This window comes from Drosophila santomea, chromosome 2L (assembly GCF_016746245.2).
Source record: "Drosophila santomea strain STO CAGO 1482 chromosome 2L, Prin_Dsan_1.1, whole genome shotgun sequence".
NCBI classification, from domain to species: domain Eukaryota; kingdom Metazoa; phylum Arthropoda; class Insecta; order Diptera; family Drosophilidae; genus Drosophila; species Drosophila santomea.
The window spans coordinates 12849272-12872147 of NC_053016.2; the positions used below are offsets into that span (position 1 = coordinate 12849272).

Below are 22876 nucleotides of genomic sequence, written 5' to 3' on the forward strand. Positions count from 1 at the left end.
AGTGTTGGCTACTGCTGTTACTACACTTCGAAAAATCACCCACGGAATTCATTAATTAATACATACAAATTTCTTTGTGTTATTGTCATCTCATTTAAAATTAAGAACAATATTTTAATTTGTTTGAAAATTTTGTTATTTTATTTATTTGTTTTAAATAAATTAGGTATAATTCTAAAGGAAATTCTAGTTTAGTTTTTAAAGTAAACTAAAGCAAATGGCAGCCCAACGCTGTTAATCTTCATATAAGGTCGAGTCCATTTCGCAATATTCCACCCCTGGCTCGAAGTCCTCTGGTGTGGAATCGAATTCATCTCTTTCAGGATCGGAGTAACTCTTCGTTTTCTCGTGCGTCAGGTACCCTTCCCAAAGGACCAAGCCCAATGATGGAGGTTGAGGTCCTTGAGAACGCTCCGTATCGTAGATCAGCCAGTGGGCATGTTTTTGGAGATACAGCGAGTTGAGAAGAGTTGGCCAGTGGAAGAGTAGACCAACCTTGGTCAATTTGATATGAAGGTAATAACCGTGTTGCTTCACCGAGTCAATCCTCACTTCTCCAAGCAGATTAAGGATGAATCTCTGAGGAGGTGTCGTTCCATTCACATAATATTTTAATGCATTTCTCTCTAGAACAAGCTTATACTCCAGCACCTGCTGTTCAACTATAAGTTCGACATGGGTTTGTGTCTGGTGCCATTTGACCATCGGATATACTGATTCTCTAGATTTTGCGACGCAGTTTAGGGACTGTAAAACGAGTTCCTTTGGAGGATCTTGGGTTCCAACCACTAATGTTTTATCTTGTTTTACGGATTTTTCAGAGGACATTTTGTGTGGAATTGTCTGGTTCTCTTCTCTATGCACTAGGTTTTGTAGGAATTCCTGTGTATTCTTTTTCTTTTGCGGACTTGTAGTGTCTAGCTCGTGAATCAGAGCGTTAATTAATGCAGTGGAACTGTCTATAGGTAAAGCATTTCTGACTTCTCCCACCTCCACGGATTTGCTTAGATCATCTACATCTGCTAGTGCAGAATTATTTTCATTCGGGAGTTCGACATCATTTCTTTCCTCCAACTTTTCATTGCTGTTGGGTGAAGCTATAAATAAGGTCTTCTTAACCGGATCAAGATCTTCTTCATTTCCTTCCAGCGAAGTTTGTTTGTTGTTACGATCAGCTAAGTCGGTAGCACAACATTCAATGTTATTCTTGTTGGCTTTAAACTCTCCCATTTCTTTTTTACAATGTTCATAGATGGCTTGGAGCTCTCGGATGTTTGTGTTGTCAATTTTGGCGAATCCTTGTCGATGCAGTTCCTTGCGCAAAAACGTTTTGTATACACTCGTTAGCATTGTTGGGCACTCCTCTATCAGAGCAATTTCCTTGACGTAAGCCACATCCAGAACACCAAAGTCGACTGTTATCTGCATGATCTCTCCGTTGATGGCAGCAAACCGCTCCTGAACCCATTGAATGGAGTCCATTGACCACTTTCCTCCTTGTCGTGATCCAACCAATCCCGACAAACGTATATCCATGGCCAGTTGTGGCAGGTTTCTAAACTTCTCCGGACACTCCAACAGCTGACTCCCCTTGACCTGCACCAACTCAGTGCCATGATCCATCAACTGAACAGTGACCGGACGTCCGACAGGAGTGTCCACAACCCTAACCCGGCTCAGGAGTTCCTGATGTCGCACAAAACACACATCGTTAATGTTATATGGGTCTTGTACCTTCCGTGGCACACCGAAGCTCATCTTGAAGGCTAACGTCGATGGATGTGAAGGATAAGGCACATCCATCCAACTGGTCGATCCTTTGGACTTGTATTTCATGGGTATAACAGCCATATGAGCGGCGTCATAGGCTTTAAGGAACTTGCATCGAATTAGGGTACCCGGTTGCAGAAGAGGATTTTCAATCTTCGGAAGATCAGTTTTAAGGAAGTGATGTCGCTTGTTGCACTGGTTGCGGTTGCAATCACCATTGCTTAGTTTGTATGGGCAGTAGGGAGAACCGTCATCGAACTGCTGTTGACTAAATGATGAGCATTGGGACATCAACTGCTTGGTGGCCAATCCGTGATCCTGCAAGAACTTCATGGTGCGAGGCCATTCCTTGGCGTTCTTCTCGTCTAGCAATATATAAGTAATTAACTGTTGCACTCTTTCTATGGGTGTTGTAAATAAATTCCGTATGTGGTCTGCCATTGTGTGAAATCTGGCGGAAAATCTTAACCACGACTCCGGAAGACTGAAGTGGATAAGCAGCTGAATGTTTCTCACTTGCAACTGTTCCTGGACCTGGCTATCGTCGACCAGCATCAACTTATTAGGGTCCTGAAAGAGTTTGTTCGAATTAAAAGATTAATATCTAAGCCAATAGCTGTTCTTATACCAACAAATTCATTTTTATGACGGACAACTCACCAGATTTTGTGAATTTGAAATGTCTATACATTGGTGTCCAGCTCCTAGCAAGATCACTTGTAGATCCTTCAGCTCCATCTGATTTTTGCAGTAGATCAATGTGCGCTTTCTGGGACCTTTCTGTGCTGCCAGGACATCGAGAAGCTGTCTTGCCTTTAAGGCGGAACTGCGAAGAATGACGTTGAATTTGAGACCCCCGTATAGGGCGGCCTCTAAGAAGTCACCAAATAGTGCCAGTGGCTTCGTTGTACGATTTAAGAGCTTCTGAAATCTCTCAGAATGCCATTGTTGAGCTACCACGACTAACTGCATTGGCAGACAACCCATGCTATTAACTTTCTGAAACACTTCTTCCAGAAGCTCCGGGTTCTCCAGTCGCATGCGATCATAGTCATCGAAGACTAGGAACTCTAATCTAGTCGAATCTACCAGTGGTAATTCATGGAACAATATGTCCTTTAAGTGCGCCAGCGTTGTCACTAAAACACCGCACGAATTAAGTAGAATCAGGTACGCATCTATCACGGAACCAGCATGTGTATTGAGCACCTTATGATTTTGTGTTTTGAAATCTCTCATTAGGAAATCGCAATGTGAAGTCAGCTTCTCAACATTCTCTACAGAATCCACTACCAGTATGGCCAGAGGACCCGGGGCCATCCGATCGTCGAGGTTTGAAGTCACATTTTCCAAGGAGCGCAACACGGCAGAGCAGACAACGGGAAGGTAGCTCCAAGAGCGACCCGTTCCGGAGGGATTAACCAGCACCAGCGATCCGCGATTCACGAGATGCGGCCAGGCGTAAGTTTGCGTGGGCAGGGGTGTGTTGAAGTTCAAGTCATCCATGGCCTTTGAGATAGTGTTGCCTAAGGACAATTCTTTGTAACTAGTTACAGGTTTCACTGGCCCAGAACTGTGGGCCAGCACTAGATGTTTTAAACAGGCACTTGGTTTTCTATCACCCGTGCTTTCTAAGCGAGATACGTCCATCTTTTTTACAACTCTTTTTGTTGTTGAAACATTTGGATTTGGCATCTGGTTTCGGCTTTTTTGTACAACTCTATCGGAGGATTTTTTACCCATCATGTCATTAAATATCTGTTCCATTTTATCCATTGAAAATGATACTGCTCGATTTCCCGATTGGTTGGTAACATTTTCTTTTAAAGGTGCGGATGATGGAGGCGTTAAATGAGTTCTTGGTGCATTTAACATCACGGAAGTGGGCACAAATGTTAATGACATCGATTTACGCACATCTGCGTTTGAACTTGTAGATGAACACGGTCGGTTACTTAATCCAGTCGATGATGAAAGCTTCAGTTTTGATAAACATTCTGATAGATGATCAGATCCCATTTTTCCATTTACTTCTAATAGTTTGTTTTTATCTGGCATTTCTTGGATCATTTGTTTTGATCTGTTAACCAGAGCAGTTTGCACGGAACTTTCGTTGATACTTTGAACCTTGCTCAGGACTTTCACTGACTTTGGTATAAGATAGGTGTCGCGACTCTGGAGCAGGGCATCTAACTGCTGCTGCTGAATCGCTGAAGGAATTGGAGTTGAAACTTGAGCAATTGGCTGTACGTTCTTGGACAATACGTTGGGCTTTTGAAGGAATGGATTACCAGCCACTAGTTGGATTATTCTTCTAACACGTGGTCGTGCTTCGATCGACATGTCGTTGATCTCGGCCGTTCTAAAACTTGTATCCTCGTCAGAGCCGAGCATGGTCAAAGAGTCATCGTAGCGTCCTTGGTCCTGCGCTATCAGAAAGTTTGCAGCATCCTCAATCTGGCACGGTGATCTGAACTTAAGCACGCCGAAATTCCTATTCGATTTGCCACGATGTATGACTTGAAATGTGAGTTTATTAGCTGCCTCCAGTTGCCTGTCCAAAGCGTTAATGGCGGATCGGGGCCAGCCACTGTCGCAATGGGGAGCAATCAAGGCCACACCACCCTCTTTAAAGTTGCATAAACTGCGGCTCAAATGGTCAGGCAGCGGCCACAAATCCCGCACAGAACAACATAGGTTAAATCCGTAATCCTGAATCCAAACCAGGTACTCATCGTCCTGCCGCCGGCGCACCACACCCCTCAGGAGCTTGTGTGGACGCCAGGGCTTGTAGCGCACAATAACTCCCTCATTCTCCACGTAAACCTGCTGCGTCCTTTCACTGGTGCAGTAATCCGCTAAATCCTGCTCTATTTGGCGGACCAACATGGCTGAGTTCTCGACATCTATGCATCTCACATAGCTGAATTGATGGGGATTTACAAAAAGAGTTATCAAAATGGATTCTTCCTGGCCAGCATTCAGTTGTTCCATTTTCCTTTATTTGGAAAGAAATAAGAATTGATTTTAAAAATGGGTTTTAAAATGTTATCACTACCTGTTGGAAAAGCTGTTCATGAATAAACTATTTCTTTAATCAGATACATATTTTCGGTAAATGAATATTTGAACTAGCAAAACTTGTCGGTTTAAATGAACATAGTTGTTCTTAAAGTCCGCCTAACTTTTGCGCTCACTCATGTGTAAATTTCTGCGCGTCAGAGAACTTTGCCCAAAGCGAGCCAAAAATTGTGAAGCCGGCCACAGGATTAAATTTGAATTCGGTTTGTGATTTAGTGTGGAGTGAATTAGCTAATTTAAGTTGGCCAAAAGCGAAAGCAAATGCGGCGAATGCGACGGCATCTGCAGTTTTCAAATGGGTAAACAAAGCAACTGGCTAAGCCGCAAGTAAGGAGGTCCTTGTGCCTATTTGCTGTTTGTTTGCGCTGCACTAGATCCTGCTGCAGTGCCTCCGCCCAGCGCCCTTCCCCTCCTCTACACCCACCAGTGGTGTGGCAAGTGGTGCTCCACAATCGGCAGTGGAGCGTGCTGCAAGTTGTTGTTTTATCAACACTTTAATTGCCCGAGATGTTCTCTAAGCCATCTAAAATAAATGCTATACATTATTTAAGTTCCTGTAACATGTGCGGGAACTCGGGAATTTCTCGATGCAATTGGATCATTGCTAAAAGTATCGCGATCCATCCCAAATTAAGGATAATGCTGGCGAGTGTTTATTGGATCACTAGGAATTATCTACTCACAAAACACAAGGAAATGGTTTAAAGATCTGTAAATAGTTATTGTTTAGTAGTCAAATAATTAAATTTCAATATCCAAGGCTCCAACTTTTGAAATGTGTAAAACAAACTGAATTCCAATGGGCAAACACTTCCAATTTTTAAACAAAATTCCAAGCGACATACCCACATGCATACATACAAACCCACTTGTAAACAGAGAAGCGCCTGATTTCAAAGTGTCAGCACAATTGGAAAGTCGTAAACAAAAACGCAACATGAGATTCAAGACACTTTCGTCTGGGAGGCTGAACAGAACTAAACGAAGAAATAGTTCACATACATAAGTATATTATATACATACCAGAGAAAGAAAAAATGTAATATTTCCTATTTTATGTTGAAGGAACCACCATTTTTATTGCACCGCTAGAGTTAAGAAGAAGAAAAGCTGGAAACTGAAAATTTCCTTGCAAATTAATCGATGTCCCAAGTTTTAAGAGATCGATATCATCTTCAATCGGAATAAATCTATGGAATTAAAGAATTTATTCAATATTCCCCGCAATTCGAATTGAAACACACAAACAAATGAATGTACCTAAATCCTTTTTTGTCTAGCGAACAAGCGATCAAAACTAGGGAAACATATGTACGTTTTTTCCCCTATAATTGATGGCAATCTGGTCCCAATAAATCCTTCTCACCCATTTCGCGCCTGCTAATTGCCAAACAAAATGGAATGATTCAACCCAAAACTACGCTTTCTTTTCCTAGCACAAAAGCAACTTTTTACCCCTTTAACGGCCACAATTTCCCTTTTTCACCCTTTTGTTTGCCAGGTCACCCGAAAAAGTTTCAACGAGCAGGGTTGTCGCACGCCCCCCGCAACCCCTGCAGCATTTACTTTTTATTCTCGTTTTATTTGATTGTTTCATATTTATGAGGATTATATGGCTGATGCTGAGTGCTGAATATCACAGAAAATTGGAGTTGGACGTGTGGTAATATTTTGCGACTAAAAGGACTGGACTTGTGGTTAAGTGGAAGTCCTTTTCCGCCTTTTGGTTTTTTGAGCTCCGGATTCCAAATAGTATAATTAACTAACCATGCCTTAATATTTTATATACGTATGAAATTGTATATTAATTAAAAGTTGTTTTGTGTTTCGTTAGATGCTGTATAGGCTCTGTTACTACAATTTTTTTATAAATAAATTTGTAAAGCGAAATGGTAACGAAGTAAAACAAATTAATTTCCAGGGTATTTAAATTTCAATATATTATTCCTGCCTTGTAACTAATATCGGAATAGTCACAAAAAAGTGGATTTTAATATTAGATATTAAATTAAATAAAATATTTAAATGTCTTATAAGGAACGCTTAAAAACAAAACATTAATTAATAAGTGAAAAGTTTGTCTTTGTTGTTTAATGGCATTAAACATATGTGCAATAATAATAATATTTATTTATAATAAAATCCCATTTTTTTAAATATTTTGTTATACTAATTTTAAAAAAAATGCAAATTGTAACCAAATTTATAATTAACTGAGTTCGAGACGGGTTGGCAGTGCAATTGGGTGACGTAGCACCTCCGCTGCTTTCCAACACTAGCCGATAGCCAGCCAAAATGGCGCCTGCCTGCTATCGCATTGCTCGAGCAAATACTATCGGTTCGGCAGCGCATCACACACACAAAGCGAAAAAAAAAAGAAAAATACGGGTGGCCAGCGAGCGAATATCTCCGAAATTCATTAAATCCCGACGCCGAGATTTGTGCTCCGATCCGAGAATCCAATAAGCTCCCGTGCACTGTCCGCCCAAGCCAGCAAAATAACCAAGTTCAACATACGCCTGGACAACATAATGTCGAAGAATAAAAAACTGTCGCTGTCGGGCGGCGATACGGCGGAGAAATTTATTTACAAACCCAAGGATCTGATATGGTAAGCCGGGACCGTGGACCCATCAATATACTCGCTGTATTCCCAGCTCCGCTGTGCCGCGAAAAAAATGAAAAGTATGAAAATCAAAGCAAATACATAACCTCAATCGCGCACCGTTGGCGCTCCGAAAAAAATAAGAGGAAAAAAACCCAGTGAAGTGTGCATAAAAAGCAATTAGCGCTGCCTTCTCGACCGCCACGCAACGCCATATCCGTGTAGCTCCATCTGAACGGCGTATATATTCCGGAGCTATATGCGTGGATTCCGGACGGCGACGTCGACTTCTCTGCGTTGGCGCTTTTTTCGCGCGCGCGCCCTTTTTTTTTTCTTGTATTTCTCCTTGCGACCAATATGAGTTTTCCCCTGTTTTCCGCCGTCAATTGGTCCTAATAGCGCATTTTCATCCTTTTTCTTTGCAGGGCCAAAATGAAGGGCTTCACTCCGTGGCCAGGAATGGTAAGCATTGCAATCGGCGATCGGAATGTTTACGCCGCGTCGACGTCGCGTCGCTGCCGCCTCCTCTGCTGCCATGTTGTTGTGTTTGTTTTCGACTGTACTTTTCGATTCAATGCTGCCGGCTTCGCTGTCGCCGCTCTGCCCACAGCCACGCACTTGCACACATTGCCCCCGATATTGCTGTTGTTGTTGCTGCTGTTGCTGGTGTGGCCGTCGCTGCCGGCGGAGGTCGGGAAATGGTCTCTTCCATGGGATCCGCTATCGGGGGCCACAAGCTACAGCTTTCGATCGTGTGTACAGCCGCTGGAAACCAGCATGTGCGGCCGGAGGAGGGGGAGTGACGCGCGGCGGGCGTGGATTTTGAGCAGACGTTGTCAAGGATATGAGTTCTTGTATATTAACTTTCATTTAACATAAGCATTGTCATTGTTGATCTTGTGATATACCAATTGGTTCTGTGAAGTTTCGCCAAATGTGCTAATGATAGTGAATCACCTCAATTTGGATTTTATCAAATTTTTGTTGCGGATTTTATCAAGTTTTGTGCAGGTTTCGAGACAAGTGAGGCTTTTCTTTACTTAATCCTTGTGATAATTAAATACTCAATGCAAAGTAAAAGCAGTTGTTTTCCAATGCAAATTAACTGTCATATAGAAAACATTTTGGATAAGTTTAGTTTCATGTGAGAGATAACTTCACATAATCGAATAACGCCAAAAGTTCAGTGAAATTCATGGGTACATCTTTATAGAGAGAAGTGTATTTATTTGTTTAAACGTCTGCTTGAAATATTAGGAATTCTGCAAGCTTGTTTAGAGTTTTAAGATGTGATGTAGCGGATCTAACTATAATTTCTCTCCTTAGATTGTCGATCCACCACTTGATCTGCTCAGTCAGCAGCGCCGGGCGAATACCAAATGCGTGTTTTTCTTCGGATCTAGGAATTTGTAAGTAAAACGCACACCACCCCAAAAGCGCTTGTAATAATGCGGGCAATATTTGACAGCGCCTGGATTGAGGAGAACAACATCAAGCCCTTCGAAGGTCCCTGGAAGGAGGAACTGGCCAAGGTGAGCAAGCCCGCTGCTTTCCGGCACGCCATGACGGACATCGAAAAGTACATTGACGACCCCGCCGAGGTGGACGAGCAAGTTAACAAAAGCTGCGGTGCGCCAAATCACGCCACCGAGGCCGATTTTGACAAGATCCGGGATGGCTTAGACAGCGAGGAGATTGCGACTGAGGAAGCAACTGCCGATGCCAACAATGGAGTGGTGGCCCATGTGGTGGGCAGCCCCGATGAGGGCGATGGTTTGGATGTGGAAATCAATGCAGATTCCTCAGCGTCACCCGCCACGACGCCGGCGGCCACAACGAAGGCAGGTGGCAAGCGGACGCCCAAGGCCAAGTCCGTGGCCGCTACATCGGTCAAGTCGACAAAGGGATCGGCAAAATCAGCACAGAAACGGCGCACCTCTGCACAACAGACGCCCAGTGGACCATCAAATGCCAAGCGAGGCAAGAGGGCCGCTTCCGGGGAGGCATTGCAGGATGCGGATGAAGCTAGTTCCACGCCCACTGGCCGACGTCGGGTCGAGACTGACGCACTTTTGGCCTCAATCGCTGCCAAGCGTGCACCGAATGCAATTGCCCTGCTTGACCGACCGGTTGTCACGCGACCAGAGACCCAAGTGATCGACATGAGCTCCCGCTCCAACACACTGGCCGATCGCGAAATCGTGCCTTCAGAGCAGACCTTCGGCTTCCTGGGTCTTGGCATGATGGGATCTACCATAGTCAAGGATTTGATCTACACCGGTCACAAGGTTGTGGTCTGGAACCGCACCATTGACAAGGTAAGAGCGTACTACACTGAATTCAAACATAAATCCTACAACAATCTCGTTTTATAGTGCCAACCTTTTGCCGAGGCCGGTGCTGAGGTTAAGGATACACCCATGGATGTTGTGGAAGCTGCCGACGTTATCTTTTGCTGTGTGTCCGATCCAAAGGGCGCCAAGGATGTAAGTCTTCAATGTATATATTTTATTTGAGCAATGCTTAAACCACCACGTTTTTGAATTACCTTTGGGCAGTTTTGTTTTTAATTAATGTTAATCGATCCGCCTTTTGTTACCACGATTTTCTGATGCTCTTATTGTAAAGCGATGTTTTTTCGTAGACTGCATAAAATACGTAAAATTAAAGTAAATTAGAATACAAAATAATAGTGGAATTGGCTTGGCGTAATTTAATTTTATTTAATTCTTATTTATACATTCTTCTTTTCGCCGTTTAGCTCGTTTTCGGCAACTGTGGCGTTCTGCAGTTGAAGGACTTGAACAATAAGGCCTACGTTGAAATGTCTACGATTGATCCGGACACTTCGTTGGACATTGGCGAGGGTATCAAGCAGTGCAACGGCCGCTATCTTGAGGCACAAATTCACGGCTCGCGCCAGGAGGCGGCAGATGGCATGCTCATCATCCTCGCCGGTGGAGATCGTTCAGTGTTCGAGGAGTGCCACTCGTGCTTCAAGACCATCGCCAAGAACACCTTCTTCTTGGGGAGTAAGTACAGCCCGCACTGTTGATAATTCCCTTAAAACAATTTATTAAAATACGTCGTTTGTTCACATCTAGCAGATATCGGTAACGCCTGCAAAGTAAACCTAATTTTGCAAACCATTTTGGGAGTGAGTCTGGTCGGGTTGGCTGAGGCGTTAGCACTTGGTAGGTTTTGTTTAATGAATTGCAATAAGCTTTTACTAATTCCTCTTTTTTTTGATTACTTTGGCAGCTGATCGTTTCTCAATTTCTCTGAACGACATCATAGACATTTTTGATTTGACTTCAATGAAATCACCCATGTTACTGGCTAAGGGCAAAGGTATGGATAGCACCAATAATATTTCCTAGTGCTTTAGCTTTAGTTATCATGTTGGTAAACACTTTCCTAATTCCTTTTCAGAAATGGCAAAGGGTGACTTCAATCCACAGCAGCCTTTGAGCCACATGCAACGCGACTTGCGCTTGGTGCTAAACATGGCGGAGAATCTGGACCAGTCCATGCCCGTCACCAGCATCACCAACGAGGTGTTCAAGCACACCAAGCGCTTGGGCTACAGTGAACACGATTCGAGCGCCGTATTCGTAAGATCCAGATTTTAACATTTAGTTAACACGACTAACGTTTAAACTATGTTTTATCAATTAGTTTAAAGCGTACACCGAACAGAACTGCACCGACACTGACAAACATAACAAACAGGACAGTAACAGAAACGCATTACCCTCACTTACCCACCACCCACCAATTCAAACTGACAGAGGCGTCCGATTGCAAGAACTTCCTTGCGACTGGCAGCGCCATCCTAACCTCTTCTACATCTTCCTCAATCTGCCCACATGCAAAGCGTTTATTGCAATATGGCTCCGATTCGCATTGAGTCGCAGACCGTCATATCAGGTTCTCCTGGTCTGACCTCGTCGGCCTGCTTTAGACGCAGGAGCCACTGAGGTGTGCTTGGGGGAGTGTGTTCGACAGCACAGTCTTTCCGGGATTACTTCAATGAATTGTGCATTATACGACTTTAGAGTGTTTTATTGTATTCTTTGACGGGTGAAACGCAATCCCCAGCGAGGAGGGAGGCCAGGGCGCCGTGTTTCCGATTTTATATGTGTAAGGTGTTGCTTTCCAAATATCATTTTTACGTATGTGCATACATAACTTGTAATTGTATAGAATACTGCATCCGAATAAAATGTACAAAGCATACTTGTGAAAGACAACTCCGATTGTGAAATACCAAACGAATCATGGACCCCTAAGTGTGTCGATCCAACCTTCCAACCTCCCAAACTCGCAACCTCCCACATTTTGTGCATTTACTCCAGTCTTATATTATCATGTATACATTTTACACAATCTTTCTAAGAATAAACAGTAGGCTAATCGATCGTACTGAGAGTAGAGTTGCAGACATATTTGGAGTGACGGTAACGACAGATTGGTTTAGTTTTAGTTATCTTTTCTCATCTGCAACAAACGAGACACAACCTGAAACGGAAAACGGAACAGAACGCACCACAACCGATACGAAACCGATACATGAACTAAAACAACAACCGGAAGCAAACAAAATAGCGTAAACTTTGATCGACCCCTTTGCGAGGGTCGTTATTAATAATAATAATAAGAATATATAATAAATAATATATTTTACTTATTATTTAGTCTGTATTTTGTTGTAAAACAAAGATTAATAAAAAGATAATTTTAATAGAGGATGTAAGGAAATGAAATCGAGTTCGCATTGGAATCTTCACATTTGGTTGATGTTTTTTGTATTCAAGTTGTATACTTATTGATTAATCTATATATATAATATATAATCTATATATATATAGTACGGAGGTTTATTTTTACTTATTTTCTTCTTTACTATTTCTTTAAGGAAATAGAAAGTAGTTTTCGCCACACAATTTCATTATTTTTATTTTTATAAAGAAAAATTCAGCACGTTCTAAAAATATTAATACCATCTTTTCATATTTTCTAGGGCCAATAAAAATAAGCCACCTGATAAACTAAATTTAAATATTAACTTCAGAGATGTAATTATTTTATATCAATATGAACGGAATAAAAAATTCAAAAATGACTAGTTCCGTTTGTAGTGGTTCCAGCGATAGTTCCTGCGTCACGGAGAATAATCGCATCACGGAGTTGCTGGAAACATCGATAGTATCGCGTAAGCATCGACTTTTGTTCCACCTCTGTCGTGGATGTTTATGTGGTGCGTGTGTGGCAGAATTATTATCAAAATTATTGAAAGAATCAATTTTAAACACCGCAGATCGTCACACTTGATAGAAAATGTCGGAAAAGAAGCGAACCCGTCGCCGCAAGGACGTAAGTGCAACCTGTTTCCAATTAGGTGGTCCTAAAGTGACTGTGCGTGTGTGGGTGCCACAGTCCAATTGGCATGCCGAAAGTGTTTTGTTTTTTGTTTTGATAAAAAAGGAGAAAAAACGTGTGCTTGCCGAAAAAAAACGTAAAAATCGAATTGAAACATAACGCTGAATTGCGAGATCAGATGAGCCATTCATTATTTTAATATTATTTGTGGGGGGCGAGTTCAGTGCATGTTGCGCTGCTCTTTGGAGAAACCCCCGTGGAATGCCCCCCGCCTACAAAGGTCTATAATTAGCTTTGTGGAAAATGTCTTTGCTGCGTATTTTGATGTATCTGGAATTTCAGTTCTTCCTTTTTAACTTTTCAGTCAATTAAGTTGGGGTCTACAATACAAACAGCTGAGCTTGCAAGCTTTTGCTATCTGGCAACGCTGTAAGCCCGTCTTGTAAGCCGATCTCACTCATTCGCTCGCTCTCTCCCGCTCACCCTCTCGCTCATTACCCACACATGTCAGGTGCAGGCCCACTTATCAGCTGCTCTGCTTGTTGTTGTTCCTATTGTTGTTGGGGAAAGTTTGAGTACGCGTGTATTTTGGGCAGAGGCGGCCTTCAAGAGGGACTATTGATAATAGCCTTTTCACAATCTTGTGAAACTATCACCAATATCGTTATATCATTAAACAATTAGGAGTATCAATGCAGCTTGAACCCCCATGCGTATTTCCCAACTCCGCCCCTGTTAGTATCCATGTGCTGCTGTAAGCGTGTGTTTGTTTGTTGTGGTGATCACCAGCTCGTTTGACCAGAGTCAAGATTCAATACTTTCTAGACTCTCCGAGCGAGTGCAACACGTCACGACCAAGAAAAACTACAGCCGCTTCTGGACTAGTTTTTCTATTTATTTAGATCGCAGTTTTAAAGTTATAAAAACTCTCAAAATGAGTGGCGAGGAGGAGTACTTCCAGGAGGAGGAAGAGGAGCTGGAGCAGGAAATTTACGACGATGGCACGGTACATAGGCTCAAATAAAACCCACGTACATAATAAAGCCATCTCCACGGATTGAGGGTGACGAATACAAATTTGGTGTCGTGGCCTATATACTGCAAGCGAATATAGGCCCCCATTGAACTAATCGATCGTGAAAGTGAGTTTCTGACCTGGTTTTCGGACCTTTTTCTTTTTTCTTTCCATAGGAATACACCGAACCCGGTGCCCAGAAGGTGGACAAACCATCGAAGGATGAGAAGAACGTGGCCAAGTGGCTGAAGAAGAACGTTAAGACGAAGAAGACCAAGTTCCTGAGCCACATCGTCGAGTACTTCACCTCCAGCAAGGCCATCGACGCTCTGATGAAATCCAAATTCACCGAGGGCAGCAATCCGCTTTTCACCAGCCGGGAGCAGGTAATCGAGTTTTTGGACGTGATGCTGGAGCACAAGTTCTTCCATCGCGCCAAGAAGGTGCCCGTCACTCTGGAGGAGATCAGAGGAAAGTCTGGAGGCGAAAAGAAGGCGGACAAGGAGAAGAACCAAGACAAGGAGAAGGAAAAGGATAAGGCAAAGGACGACAAGAAGGACACCGATCCGGAAGGAGATAATGGCCAAGGAGAAGGCGGTGCATCTGGCAACGAAAAAGAGAAGGAGAAAAAGGAGAAGAAAAAACGCAAGATCCGCCTGGACATGCATCCCGAGCAGATCTTCGTGGACGGCTCCGAGGCTTACGTGTGGATATACGATCCCATTCCGCTCCACTACTGGATATTCGGCTTCATCCTGCTGCTTGGCGCCGTGGGCATTTGCCTATTCCCGCTGTGGCCACCACTGCTACGCAAGGGTGTCTACTATTTGTCCATTGCGGCTGCCGGCTTCCTTGTTTTCATTCTGGCTCTCACCATTGTACGTCTTATTGTGTTTATCATCGTGTGGGCACTAACCGGTGGCAAGCTGCACTTCTGGATCTTCCCCAACCTGACTGAGGATGTGGGCTTCTTCGCCTCGTTCTGGCCGCTATATGAGGTTTGTTTTGTGTTATTTAATTATGTTAGTTTACTAAGTTCACTTTCTCTGCAGAGCAACTATAACAGTGACGCGAATAATTCGTCCGCCAAGACCGACAAAAAATCGAAATCGAAGGACAAGAAAAAGGAAAAAGAAAGCGATGCCGAGGATACAGCAGTGGATGCGGATGGAGATGCTGACGGTGATGGTGATGTGGATGCGGAGGTTTCCACGCTTGAACCAGAGAAAATCGAGCTCATTAAAGAACACGACACCGACATGGAGATCCGCAAACGTCGCAAAGTGGGAGCCGACGAATACGAGGAAGACGATGTGGATGATGAAGAACCGAAGACGCAGCCCAAGGATTCCAAAGCTGGGTAAGAAGGAACCGCTCAGTAATGACAAGGATTCCTGCTTTATTGCTCGAATTTGTATTTATAATTTCTTATATTTCCGTCAAACCTTTGGTTGTATGTTTTTCATACAGTAAACCATATTGAATAGCGCAAAAGACATACATTAACTTTAGCTTTTAATTGTAAAACTTTTGTTCCTTAATAAATAATATTGTATAATTAAAATGCATTAATCCTATTCTTGGTTTGCGTTCATAACATTATATTTCGTTAACGGAGCATGTCATTTTAAATACATTTGTTTCGTGATTCGTAAGGGCTCATTTTATTGGTAGATGGTTTTTGTTTACTCATTTTTACGATCGTTGGTGATTTCGTTACTGGTGGAGTTCGAGGTATTCCAAAGGTTTCCAATTCGTTAAAATGTAAATAAAAATTAAAATCGTGTTATCGCATCAAAGCAGAGTAAGTTTTGCATCCCATTGATTTTTATTTAACTTAATTTTTATTGTACGTACAGCTATACATTTACTTATGATGAATACTCTTACATTTTTAGTAATTTTATCATGTTTTTTTTTGCTTTCAGAACGCCACGCAATTCGGGATCCGATTCGGAGAGCTCGAGTAAAGATTATGAGATAATCAGTTCAAGTGAAGTCCAAAACGTTGCTGGCAACTAAGATGAAGAAATCACAATATATATTATTATTTAATGATCCACTTCTAGCTAATTGATAAGACATAGAACAAAAATCACACATCAAGTACATCAGCATACACACGATTCCAAATACAGCGAATTATAGTCCCACAAAAAAGGCGATCGGTGTCGTAATTTTCGATTGATGATTTCCTAATCCGCTTTAAATTGAGCTTAGGTTTGAGGTTTTCCAATATTTTTGTTTGGAAGTAGGCGCGTGCATATGAAAAAATATTTTCTGAACGCAATATTATGTAACCCAGAGACATTTGGTTTCCTACCATGCAGTTGGACCTTGTTTCGCCGCAAAAGTTCTCAAGCCGTTAAACAAACTATATATTACTTATTTGTATTCCTATGTTTGTAAATGTATACAGCAGAGCACTAGGCGGGTGCAAGAAACGATTGCAATTGATAATAATCATAGCCAGTACGTAGATGTGAGCGCATACGTTTCTATGTGCATAAATATTTACTCTACATGTAATTAACGCAAACTAACAACTTAATGAAATTAGTAGTGTAACACGCGATTAACTATTATATAAATAAAGCTAGGCAATTCTGATCTGATGTGAGAGATATTTGAGCGTTTTTTAGTTCTTGCTCGAACGTTTTATTAAAAAATATACAACAAACAATACGTCTTTAAAATGAAACTCGTGGTACTACTGGTATTAAAGGGATTATAAACTGAAAGGAACAACATCGTATATTTAGGTTTGCTTTTCATCTATGACCACACTTATTTGAAACGTCCTTTTCCTGTGTGGAACTGTTATAAGCAACTGATCTTTAGAATTGGTGGGCAATCCTTGTGGGTCTTGCTTTTGAGGTAAAGGACGTGGCCTAATAATCTCACTCCGTCCAATTCTATCTAGTGGATCGTAGACTGTGAGCTTAGCGAGAAGTTTGGCACAGAAGTTGCAGCCGATCAGCCAGAAGAAAACGCCGGTCAATCGATCATCCTTAGACTTTTGTGGAGCAGCTAGTAAGGCCAGCGGATGATTCCGCATAGGAAGTGATCTAGGGGGGCTGTTTTTGGATTATTAAATGGGTATATATTTGAGTTTAAGTAGCTAACCTTTCCCTTGTTAGGCTGCTGTAAAAGAGAAGGGCCACGAAAGTGTTTCCTTGGGTGAGGAGATCGCCATCGAAGGTGAACTGCTTTGGTAGACCTTCCACTACTTGATGGCAATCTTCCTGCGACCAAGCACTTTTGGTTTTCGTACCTCTATGATCTCGCTTAAAATGGGACGCAAATGTCTTCGACTTTATGAGGCATCCGCACATGTAAATGGGACATAAAAACTCTTCTTCCAAGATTGATTCCGATGGTTGATTCACAGTATTATTTGGATGAGCTGAACCCATTGAGATTACTTGCCAGTTCAGAGGGGGCAGTCCCTCATATTCGGTGGTTTTACAGGTCATTTTGGGTTCCGATGCTGCGTCACAGTCAGTTTCAATCTTGGATTCCATAGTTAGGTCCTCTAATTCCGAGTGATTTGAGGAGTACGGATTTTCTAATAGTCGTAATGGCTTTTGACTTGAACTTATTTCCATGGAGGAACTAGAAGAAGTTGATTCCTTTCGTGTATTCAAAACAGCTTCGCTTTGTTTTGGGGGACTTAAAATAACATTTGGTGAACGTGAAGAGCTTAGATTATATTCTTCGGAAACACTTAATTTATTTGTAAATGGCTCTACAAATCTTTCAACCGAATCTGAATCAGTGGATCTTAGCAACTTTATCGGTTTACTCATTATTTTTTTGATCTTCAGTTGCAACGATTTGTCTATTTGCTTTCTTATCTCATTGCTCAGTTTTGATGAATTGTATTTTTGTATCGCTATGGGTTTCTTTTGGTAATATAATTCCTTGGAATTTTCTTTATTCTCTTTCGATCTCGAAAACGTAGCATTAACTGCCTTTGGATTGGATTCTTTTAATGGGTTCTCTTCTTTTTCCAAAATGTTCATTCCTACATCTGATGTATGCCATTTAAAGTTCTTGGCTTGCGGCTTACAAAACTTCGACTGGCTCACATTGTTATCACTTAAGCAACTTAAATTAGCATCTATTGATTTTATTGGCAGAGACTTTCTATCCTCCTCTGTTTTCATTCCAGAAATACTATCTGCCTCATACAAATTGGAAGCATCGTTGGTATGTATTGTATTATTATGTGCTATTTGTTTGTCATAATGAAGCAATTTGTCATTTGGATGGTTAAAACTATCTGTTTGTCCTGCGTTAAACGATAATTCAAGTGTTTTGTATCTAATCTCGCGACTTTCGTATTTTACTGAATGGGCTTGAGGACTCGTTTTTTTGTGGATTTTAGACTGCTCCGGCAAAAGTAACTTCTTTGGACTGGCTTTATGAGGTATAGGAGTAACGCTCCCGCTATTATTATACGAATTTTCTCCAAGATTTCGGTAAGTTAGCAGTTCGTTGGGACTAATGTCGGGCATACGAAACTCAAAGAGCGACGAAGGAGTATACTCCTGGATATAGCCATGTATGGTTTGACCGATATCCACCAACTCCCTTACAAAGGTGGCAACTTGTAATTTGGGGATCTTGTGACACTGATGAATTACGGTCCCGAAGATTTGTATCACTCCCCAGTTGGTCGATGGCTTCATATTAACTGGTACTTGAGATCTGAGTATATTCGTATCTTTAAGTGCGTTTCTGTGACGTTTTCCCAGACATTCGTGGTGTATCTTAGGAAGAGTATTCCTTGGTTTATCATTGATTATGGCTGGATTGTTAACCCCCAATGGCTTATCTTCTTTTGCTTGTAAATTTAAATATTTAAAAGTTCTATGAATTTTGAAAGCAGTTTGCACTGCGAGGGAATCCTTATGACCAATTCGTTGTCCTTTGCTTTGAATGTTTGTATTTATACATGGTTCTCGTAGAATGCTCTCTTTTGGGATTTCTTCAGCTGTTCTTCTTGGCTTTGGGATACGTAGATTTTCCCTAAAAATCTCTGGGATTACTCTTTGGTCTGCTATCTTTGGGGAATTCTCCATTTCGTGTTCCACTTTTATATATTCTTGTGCTCCTGATCTTACGCTATTGAGCCTTTGCTTTATTGCGATTCCTACTTTTTTATTCAACCTGATTTCATTTGTATCTGTTTTTATAGGACTATTATGATTTGTTTTAATTTTAGCAACCATATCTTCACGCTTCTTATGCTGTCCGCAGCGGGCACACTTATATAATGTCGGTTTGGCTTTAGCACAATCATCTTTTGTGTCACAAAACCGTTCCCAGCTAGAAGTGCTTGGTGTGTTTGAAACGGGTTTGGAATAATCGTCGTAGTGGTTTGTTTTATTTGAAGAAAATACAGTTTGCTCATTGGATACATCACTTTTCAAAGATACGGTTTCAGGGTCCTCGATGAACATGTCGTTGAACGTCTCATTAATATCCTCCAATTCAGGGACTTTGTCATCTTCGAAGATTCCATGTGAGCTTTCGGATGCCTGTGAGCAGAAGACTTGGTCCATGATGGAGCTTAAAATGGAGGATCTTTCCAGCTTTTCGGACTCTTCTGGTTTATTTTGTGGAGTGGTCTGCTGCATAGCTGCCGGTTTGGAGGCCAAGTTGTTTGGTGGGCTCGTTTTATTTGAAATATGGCATTCGCTTCCAAGTTTATTAAGGGTCGTCATAAGATTTTTGCGAACTGATTGCGTCATGAATAGGATCCCTGGTAGATTGTCAGCCATCGGATTCGGGATGTCCTTGGCTGAAGAAGTTGAGCTGAACTTATAGTTCAGGGATTCAATGCGATTGTTGGGCAAGTCCTGTCGTGGTTCGATGTGCAGCGATTTCGGACGATGGAGTAGATATCGTGCGCTGCTCCCGACGAGAGCGTCTTCGGATGGACCTTCATACTCGTCGAAGGGGCAGAACTGGCTGGCCAGCTCGTAATCGGTGGTCTGCGAGTCCTTGGAATTGGAGCTACTCAAGCCACCACCCAGCTCTCTGCCATCCGTCGAGTCTTGGCTGCTCAAGATGTTGGTCAGCACTTTGGAAAGGGGTGGCAATGGGCGACTCCTGTGGCAGCGCGGCGGCCGAGTGCTGTTCCTGCTCCTCTTGGAGATAGCTCCGCCAAAGGTATCCGTAATGGGACTCTGCAAGGGAATAAAGTTGCTGACAAATAGATTTCTGTAGCTCTGTAGTATGTGGTTTTTCGGATTGAAAACGGTATGGGCCATGGCCACCAGGCTGGGCATCTCCGAGCGTGGTGACTCCGTTGCTAGACGAGGAGGGCGTGGTGGTGCCGTGGGCGATGGAGCTGATGAAGCCGATGGTGATGGCGATAGCGTTGGAGATGTTGATGGTGTCGAAGGTGGCGGTGCCTTGGGCACCTGCTGTCGACGGGGCATTCCCTTCGGTTTCGAGTACAAGCCATGACGCCCCGGGTACAACGTGTTCTTCACGTCTTTGGGTGCTTCAGTACATTCCTGGCCAGCTTCTGCCCTGGCTAAGCCACCACACTTGAGGCAGTTCGTCCGGCAAATCTTCTTGGCTTTCGGCTTCTTTCCCCTAATGGCTACCTTCACCCTAGTCACTTGACCCTTTTTGGGCTCCTCCACGTTGCGTTGCTCCAGGATATGCGTCTGGCGTTGGGTGCCCTGATCTGCGTCCTCATCGCTGGAGGAGTCGAGTCCAGCCTCGGGGCGCCTGGCCAATCCGCACACCTGGCAGAGCATGTGACGGTTCACCGGGATGTGGAGCACCGCCCGCGGCAGCTTCTCGCACAGGCACCACTCCCGCGGCCATGTTAGCCCACTGGTCATGTTGTTCATGTACAACGAGTACAACTTGTAGAAGCGAAACATCAAAAGCTAGCTATTTTGATTTTTAGGGGGCCAATCGGGTCGAGATACTTTACAAACAACCAAACGGCACATAGATTCCGGAAATTTGTGTCAGTTATGTTTTCAGAACTTTTATTTGTACAACACATTCCTAAATATTGCCTATTTGTTTGTTGTCAACGGATACTTCTAATATTTAGACATATTTGTCAACTCCAGAAAAAATGATTGTTTATATGAGTAGAGTTTAATTGTAAAAGAACACAAGTGGTGCAAGCTGGGTCAAAAAATACTTAACTGAATTTGTGGCCTTTAAAGTAACTGGCTATTAAATCACTAAATCAGATTGATCCATTCAGAACTGGCAATCAACTGTTTTCTTAATTAATTTTATTCAGTGAATAACCCAGTTCTACGTTATGGAATGGAATTATTAAAATTTTCCATTGTCTTTGTTTGCGGTTTCTGTAATTTGCCATTGAAGTTTGTGTGGCCGAATGGCTCTGATTGTACGTGTTCTAGCCACACTGAGTTGGGAAATTTAATTAAGTTTCTGCTGCATTTTTAATGTACGCATTCAATGGAGTGTTATTGAGTTTTTTGTACAGCTGTCCGAATAAAGCAGACTCTCCTGCGTCCTTCGTGAACCATTCACCAAATACTATTAAATGCACTATGCATACCCGCCCACTTCCTGCAAAAGGAGATTAGTTTCTAACCCTTCTAAGTGAAAATGCATGTTTCATATGCAATTACTGCTCACCGAGCGGGATTACATAGCACATACTTACATATACATGCATGTATGTATCAACACTTAAAGTGGTCAAACACACTGCACTTTGCCATTCAATCGTACTTGGAATTTATTTCGATTTTTACTGCAATAAATACAATGTATGCACAATGCTGCTCGGCAACGCAAGGTGCATGCAGTTGACCCAAATTCCCGACTCCTTCGGCAGCTTCTTGTTTAATTAGCTCCTTGGCATTTGATGGATTGGCCTAATCCCCCTTACGTTTGACACCTAATCCCGGTCATTATCTATCCAACGCGTTTGGCAGGACCAAGTCAATAAACACATTAAAAGCGCATCGCCTTACAAAATGCTGGGCATCTTCGGCTCATTGAGCAGCTTTGGAGCAGCGAACTCCGGGATTCAAGGCGTTTGGCAGCGCATTTATGCAGTCAAATCAAGCAGGTCGATAAATTATGGATCTATGGTCGCTATCCAGCCGGGAATTACTTAGCTCCTCTGTCCATTTTGAATTACACGCCGGCTGTCCGGGATTTATGCGCGCCACTGGCCATAAAAATATAATTCCCAGACTACAGACTATAGTCCCACCGAATCGGCGCCTAATTGTTCAGCATCGATTGTATTTCAATATATTCGACTTTGCGGGACACCGAGAAAAATTCTAACCTGTTATATTTCCACATTTCTTTAGTAAATAAGCTAACATAATATACAAAATAGTTGTGTGGAAAGCACTTCAAGAGTTGTCTAACTTGGTGCAGCTAAAAGTAAATTCTTTAATAAATCGTAGCATACTTTGAAGCACCTTTAACCTTATTATACTTATTAAACCTAAAACTTTTAAATATAAATAACTATGAATTTTAATATATTTTACCATACTTGCATATAGCATATAGAATGTTGTGGCTTTTTTGTCCTTGATCTTGGAAAGTGTTTCTTACCCTGTACTCGACGGCAAAGTCACATCGATGTCTGCAATTGGAGCTGCAGAATTATTTACTCCCTGGTGAGGCATTTTAATGCGTTTTTATTGCGATACTTTTAGCGTCATTTCATTTTCGGCATTTTTCCTTGCCATGGCATTTTCATGGCCCACCCATTAAACCCCCTTTGCTTTGGCTTCGCCAGCCGTAATTTTTGTAATTTTTTGGCGTGGCTTTTAGTTGGCGTTTATTGCATTTCCTTCTGCATTTAAGGAACGCACGCCCGACCGGAAATTTAATGTGTGGTGCAACTATTTGAGGCATGCACATACGCAAAACGGGGCATGTCGAGGGTCAAAGGGCGGCAGCTGCAGGGTTGCCCGTTGGTGGGGATTTTGCTGCCCAAGGGGAGAGAATATTTTCGCATGCAATAGGAGGAAAGTGGTCCG

At 42.4% G+C, this 22876-nt stretch overlaps 4 protein-coding genes and 1 long non-coding RNA gene across 7 annotated transcripts; 3 read left to right on the forward strand and 2 right to left on the reverse strand.

Moving 5' to 3' along the window:
- Positions 1-118: 118 nt before the first annotated feature.
- LOC120454002 (putative ATP-dependent RNA helicase SoYb) lies at positions 119-5999 on the reverse strand. The gene is made up of 3 exons (XM_039638977.2): positions 5875-5999; positions 2431-4768; positions 119-2340 (listed from the first exon to the last, which is right to left on the reverse strand). The coding sequence occupies exons 2-3, from the start codon at positions 4762-4764 to the stop codon at positions 235-237; spliced, it is 4440 nt and encodes a 1479-aa protein (XP_039494911.2). The 5' UTR covers positions 4765-4768; positions 5875-5999; the 3' UTR covers positions 119-234.
- Positions 5540-6220, forward strand: LOC120454003. Its single transcript, XR_005616582.1, has 2 exons — positions 5540-5857; positions 5917-6220. It is a non-coding gene; the product is annotated as an uncharacterized LOC120454003 (long non-coding RNA).
- A 952-nt stretch (positions 6221-7172) lies between these two features.
- LOC120454265 (putative oxidoreductase GLYR1 homolog) lies at positions 7173-11695 on the forward strand. 2 transcript variants are annotated; one of them, XM_039639421.2, is made up of 9 exons: positions 7173-7462; positions 7882-7918; positions 8783-8865; positions 8925-9774; positions 9832-9942; positions 10218-10488; positions 10561-10650; positions 10718-10807; positions 10889-11695. In XM_039639421.2, exons 1-9 carry the CDS (start codon positions 7383-7385, stop codon positions 11086-11088), a joined length of 1812 nt encoding a protein of 603 aa, XP_039495355.1. In that variant the 5' UTR covers positions 7173-7382; the 3' UTR covers positions 11089-11695. The 2 variants fall into 2 exon arrangements, with proteins under 2 accessions (XP_039495355.1, XP_039495364.1); XM_039639430.2 differs by having other exon boundaries at positions 10564-10650.
- Positions 11696-12677: 982 nt separating this feature from the next.
- LOC120452502 (translocation protein SEC62) lies at positions 12678-16477 on the forward strand. Of its 2 annotated transcripts, none has more exons than XM_044006608.1 (4): positions 12678-12832; positions 14030-14851; positions 14906-15213; positions 15782-16477. In XM_044006608.1, exons 1-4 carry the CDS (start codon positions 12797-12799, stop codon positions 15873-15875), a joined length of 1260 nt encoding a protein of 419 aa, XP_043862543.1. In that variant the 5' UTR covers positions 12678-12796; the 3' UTR covers positions 15876-16477. The 2 variants fall into 2 exon arrangements, with proteins under 2 accessions (XP_043862543.1, XP_039492690.2); XM_039636756.2 differs by lacking the exon at positions 12678-12832 and adding an exon at positions 13651-13844.
- Positions 16478-16534: 57 nt separating this feature from the next.
- Positions 16535-20909, reverse strand: LOC120452492. The gene is made up of 2 exons (XM_039636744.2): positions 16980-20909; positions 16535-16930 (listed from the first exon to the last, which is right to left on the reverse strand). The coding sequence occupies exons 1-2, from the start codon at positions 20759-20761 to the stop codon at positions 16612-16614; spliced, it is 4101 nt and encodes a 1366-aa protein (XP_039492678.2). The 5' UTR covers positions 20762-20909; the 3' UTR covers positions 16535-16611.
- Between the last annotated feature and the right edge of the window lie 1967 nt (positions 20910-22876).